Below are 6,000 nucleotides of genomic sequence, written 5' to 3' on the forward strand. Positions count from 1 at the left end.
TTTACAAGAATGATAATATTTTATAGATCAAATGATTGAGTGATCCCCAAAGTTTGGCTGTATTTTTTTAACCATCATTTTTCATACTCAGTGCTCATCATCGGCTTTTCTCATTCTCATTTGCAAAGTTCTGCTTGTGACGTCTCTTAATTTCATGTGAGCTTTTCAACTTACCTAGGAGAGCTGCTAAAATTCCTAGTATTCCAGTGCCTGCGCCCAGTTCAATCACCTTCATGCCATGAAAGTTTAAATTCTGTTTTTCAATATACCGACATAGTTCAAGACCCTGAAAAATAAGTCCATGTTAAAATTCATTCATTTCAAACCTGCGGTGAAACACTGCAGACCGACACGTGCGGCAGAAAGGGACGAGGTAAGACATGGGTGCAGCACCTCACAACAGACAGGAAGAATTGGTTGGAGTAGCGGTTATTAGGACTCTATCATACCTGTTATTAGATAGTTCCAAGTAGATTGTCTGCCCTTTATCTCAACCTCTGCCGGTCCATCATCCATGGAGAAAAGATAAATGGAATAAGTAACCACCCCAACCCCCCACAACCCCATTGTTAATCATTTGCAACTAATTACATTATTTGTTAGTGTTGGAATCTGGAATATATTGTCTTGCTCATTGGTCCTGTTACATTTACTACTTGTCTGGAGCTGGCAGCAATAGCAGCAGAAAACCCTGGCTGTGGGCAGATTGCAAACAGTTTCACCACACTTGTGCATCAAGAATGCAATAGAATCAGCTCTTAAATGAAAATGAGCAGACTAAGCTGCAGTAGCTGCGCCAGCATGTTACAGAGGCATTTCCATTCACAGCAATTCTCTATTGCAAAAGGATACATATTGCTATACTCAACATTCACAGTGCATCTTGACGTGAAAATTATATGCAATCTCAAATTCTTGTTTTTTCTCCCTCTTTTGCAGGGTTTTTTAAACTGCGGGTCTCGAACCACGGGTGCGTTACGGGCAAGTGACGGGAGGGTCGCGGAGTGATTGGTCACGGTGTTCCCTATCACGAGAGAAGCGCCCAATGACCGTAACCTGCTTTTAAATGGAACGATGCGGTCTTCCAGCCGGAAGCGGCGGCAGAGAGCAGGTCATGTGCCCAGCATGTACACTGACATCATGTGTCCTGTAAGTCCGTGTTTTCGGCGCAAAATCACGGAGCAGAGATGACTGCATTTTGTAGCTGCAAGCAGGCAAAGCAACAGGACTGAAGAACTGATGATAGATCATTTTGTTATAAGGAAGAGAGGGCCAGAGACACAAATAGGCCAGGATCTCACAACTGAATCTGCTGGAGAGAGCTTCTCAGCCGAGTCCACGGCAGGATAAAACAATGTAACTTTAGCTCTGTACAGAGCTCCTAGGCATCTGGCGAACAGCCAACACAAAGAAAAAACTGAACTCAGGAACAGAGCAGTATAAAGATGATTTCTTGAGGTATGGTTTTGTTAATTGTGCCAATGCAAATTAGTATGCCAAGCCCATGTCTGTTACATGGAGGGATGTACTACCAAATGCAAGTTTAGAATCCTCAAAACTTAAACAGCATTTGAAGACTAAGCATGGCGAGTTCGAGGACAAACCTCGTGATTGTTTCAAAAGATGCAGCGAGAACTTAAATTATCAGCTGAAGTCCTTAGCAGAAATGGTAAATTGAATTGCAAAGCAAGTGAGATTGAGGGGGTGGCACAGTGATTAGCACTGCTGCCTCATGCCGCTGAGGACCCGGGTTCGATCCCGGCCCAGGGTCACTGTCCGTGTGGTGTTTGCACATTCTCTCCGTGTCTGCGTGGGTGGATTGACCATGCTAAATTGTCTCTTAATTGGATAAAAGAATTGGATACTCTAAATTAAGTTTAAAAAAGCAAGTGAGATTGTGAGGATCATTAAAAGTGAGCGGAAATGGTGTGTAGCGAAGATTAGCCAGTTGGTAAAAGTGAGTCCGGGGAAAAAATGTTTGAAAAACACTGCTCTACTGATTCTTGCATCCCCACTCAGAATTGACAGTGTCATCATTACATCCTTTACTTGGAGAATGACAGAAAGACTGGAGTTGATTGCACCCTATCCTATTTTGGGGTAAATCAGTTTGGTGTCTCTATAGTGCATCTTCCTTATAATTCCCCAAAGGAGACAGGATCAGCTCTCCAAATGGTGCTTTCCAGACATAAATCTGACTACAGGACTTCATTCAGTCATGAGAGAAAATCACATCAAAACCTTTATGAAATGAAAATCGCTTATTGTCACAAGTAGGCTTCAAATGAAGTTACTGTGAAAAGCCACTAGTCGCCACATTCCGGCGCCTGTTCAGGGAGGCTGGTACGGGAATTGAACCGTGCTGCTGGCCTGCCTTGAGCTGCATTCAAAGCCAGCGATTTAACCCTGTGCTAAACCAGCCCCTAAACGTAAAGTCCATTAGTTGCAATGGTGAGATTTGAACCCACAGCCTTAGTCTGGAACTTCAGATCATGGGTTACAGTGACATTGCCGCTACACCACCTGTGTCCCCTGCTATCAAATCTATGAGCCTAAATCTTTGTTCAAAAGGCAGGAGTACATTAGGTTCACTGATGAAAGTGAAATGAAAATTGTTTATTTCCAATTAAGGAGACATTTAGCGTGGCCAATCCACCTACGCTACAGATCTTTGTGTTGGGGAGGTGAGACCCATGCAGACACGGGGAGGATGTGCAAACTCCACACAGACAATGTCCCGGGTCCGGGACCGAACCGGCGTGAGGCAGTAGTGCTAATCCTGTGCCGCCCTGTGAAATCAAAACTCTCATAATAATTGTACTGAAAGTTACTGACGTCCTTTCAAACTACAACATGCTGCAATACTTAGTGAAATTGCTCATGGCACTAAGGAGCAGAATAAAATAAAAAATAAACCTTGAGTTATCCTGTAAAAAAATAAACCTTGGGTTAGTTTTGGCAAGTTTTCAAGTTGAACAGTCTTTAATCTTTTCTGTATTGTCCAGCTGACCTAGAATATTTTAAACCAGCAACTGTTTGGGGGAACTGCCTCGTGGCTGCTTTATGCCCAGGTCTTAGCATTTCTCTCCGAGTTTCCCCTCCTCCCACCTCCCCAGACCAGCAACCCTCCAGGACTGCACTCAGATAGGCATCTTATTTATGTGAGTCTAGATGGTATATACTGGCAAGCTATTTGAGTTAATGCGGAATTACATTACAAGCCTTAATCTGTCTTTAAATAACGTCACATACAATGTGAATGATGGGGCAATGTGATAAAAGTGTTCAGAATTCTGAAAGGCTGGAATAAGGTAGATAGGAGCAGACTGTCTCCAGTAGTTGAGAGTTTCAGAATGAATGGCTATAGATCCAAGTTTAAATGTAAGTGCTTTAGAACAGGGAGTGGGAGAAACATCCTCACACAGTGAGGCAGGGGAATTCACTTGGAGTTACCGCTGAGACAGAAAGTGTCAACATTCAAGATTCAATTGTATTGTATTTGAAGATGAAGGGAAAGTGACTGAAGAGATATAGGAACAGGGTGGGTAAATAGATTAGAGCTTGTGCTTGTAAGGAAGTTAATTGGTGTCCCAGATTAATTGAACCGAATGACTTACTTTGTGTTCTAACTACTATGTAATTCTACAAACTTTGCAACAGGGTTCATTGGATAAAGATCAGAGACACTCATCTGATTTTACCTTTCCGAGTCAGAGGTGTCAATAACAATAGATCAATTATCTTTACATAAAATGGACAGTAAGGCTGAATCCAAGAGAAGATTTTCACAGTAACCTCACTGCAGTGTTAATGTAAGCCTACTTGTGACGCTAATAAAGATTATTATTATTAGGCGTTGATAACAATTGTACTATTCCAATTACCACTCCAACTGGGACCAATTACCTTTACATAAAATGTAAGCCTGAATCCAAGAGAAGATTAGGACTTCTGCAATACTTTTCTGTTGCCGATGGTAGAAATCTGGCACAAGAATAACAGTCGAGAGGAAACAAAACACTGCATCAGCTGCTCTAATTCCAGCAAGGCCATTTTCCAGGATAGTTCCATACTAGAACCAGCACGGCGTAGAACAAAATAACTCCTTCCATTCCAAACCAAATGGTACCACACTCCTTCCAAGTTAGAAAACTTGTTTCAGACCAGTAAGTTGACTTAACGGCGTATACCCAAATTCCTCTGAAATACAGAAATGTCACCAGTGTGTGGGCTGCCTGCATGTTCCCGAGGAAAGGTCCCCAAACAATGTGAACAATGTGATCAAAGCTAAGGTCACGTAATGCACTGAGCTTCACTTGCCAAATCTCATACTAAAGCACAGGCAAGACCAAAATAAAAAGAACTGTCACTAACCCACATTGTACCAATGCTTTTGAATATCTGGTCTACAATGATATTTTTCAAAGTGCAATGTTGTTTGCAAAAACACATAATATAGATTGCAAGCCCAATGTAATACAGAAAGTGTCTTGAAGCACACACTGATCTTGGTTGTTTATATACACACACACACACACACAGGTGGAAGAACCAATATTACATGAGTCATGCAAGCGTCACAATTATTGCATCTGCAGAAGGTAACTGTACTTACAGCTTCCCATATGAAAGCTGAAGTAGCAAGCTGGGAATCTGAGCTCTGGCTGATGCATAAATTATGTCCACAAAACTTGTAGTGTCTCTCCAAAATGTAGGTATTCTCGCAATCGTAACTCTTCTGGAGCTCCGTTTCCATTTTCCTGGTTGATATTCCGCTCGATTTTCTTGATCTCGTAGATTCCTGTTGATCTCTAAACAGATTCCTTTGAATCTGAAAATTCCTTTCAGCTTCCCGTGTCTAAAGCTTTTTCCTTTGATAAAATATGGGTTATTTTTGGTAAGCCTGTGGAATATTTCAGCATAGGCCTTCAACATACATCACAACTACCTAACTTTTAGACTAATGAAATAGATTAACAAATCACACAATCATTTAAAATTGCCCTGAATCTCTGACCTTAAGAAACATGGGCAGGGTGTAACATCTGGCAGCAGCAATACATTTTGTCTGAAAACAATCCTCTTAGAGACACAGAGAAACTACAATGCAGAGGAAGGTCGACTGACCCTTTATGCTGATGTATCCACTATAATCTTATTTACCTGTAACCTTTTACATCCTTTCTATTCAAATATTCACACTTTTAAATTATGTTATAATTTCCTCCTAAATGTAAACCATTTGGGGATCAATTTTCCTGTCCCAACACCTACCAGCCACTCCGACATTACTCAAGGAACAGTTCACCCTATCCACATTACATTTACTCTCACCACAGGAGCCCTTAGTACACATAGAAACATTGGAATATGAAAAGGCTCAGAAGAGACTGTCTATTCTACTAGTTTCCAAGTTCATTAAGTGCTAAGTATTACTTGATTTCAGGTATCACTCAACTTCTTGATCTACCAAATGCGTATTACTTCCTCTTGATTTACCGACATTATTCAGTAATCCCGATACCATTGTTACAGAATGAAATATAACAACTCACTCATTTACAGCGGGTGTGTCACCATTCCAAACAATTAATTATTCAAAGCCCACTCTTCAAAACCTATGAGTAGACCGCAAGCCTTCCCACTTCCTTTCAACACCAATATCAGGATGTTTCCCTATTTAAAGTATTTGTGCAGCCTTGGGGGGGGAAAGAATGTTACAAATTACTTTCAATAATCCCAGTTGCAAAATTGAAAATAAATTATTTCCTTACTTCAGCACTGTCCAGTGGGACAATTTAGTCATTCACATTTTATTTAGTCAGCAACTTCCACCAATAAATCCATTCCCCCTGCCCACCCTCAAATTGTAATGAAAGAAAAATACTGGGGATTTCTGAAATAAAAAAGAAAGTGCTGGAAATATTCAGCAGGTCTGGCTGCATTTATGGACAAGGAGACAAAGTTAACGGCTTGGATTTTCGCAGAGTCGTGGTGACT

The 6,000-nt window shown here is 41.1% G+C and overlaps 1 protein-coding gene across 2 annotated transcripts in view; it reads right to left on the minus strand.

The window, feature by feature from the left end:
- Positions 1-5,620, minus strand: part of LOC140389287 (EEF1A lysine methyltransferase 3-like) — a 41,848-nt gene extending 36,228 nt beyond the window's left edge. For both annotated transcript variants that reach the window (XM_072473465.1, XM_072473464.1), the window contains exons 1-3: positions 5,556-5,620; positions 4,616-4,871; positions 175-286 (exon numbers count right to left, since the gene is read on the minus strand). In XM_072473465.1, coding sequence (XP_072329566.1) covers positions 175-286; positions 4,616-4,756 — 253 coding nt within the window. In that variant the 5' untranslated portion in view covers positions 4,757-4,871; positions 5,556-5,620. The remainder of the gene's footprint in view (positions 1-174; positions 287-4,615; positions 4,872-5,555) is intronic.
- Positions 5,621-6,000: the final 380 nt, after the last annotated feature.

This window comes from Scyliorhinus torazame, chromosome 14, assembly GCF_047496885.1.
Source record: "Scyliorhinus torazame isolate Kashiwa2021f chromosome 14, sScyTor2.1, whole genome shotgun sequence".
NCBI classification, from domain to species: domain Eukaryota; kingdom Metazoa; phylum Chordata; class Chondrichthyes; order Carcharhiniformes; family Scyliorhinidae; genus Scyliorhinus; species Scyliorhinus torazame.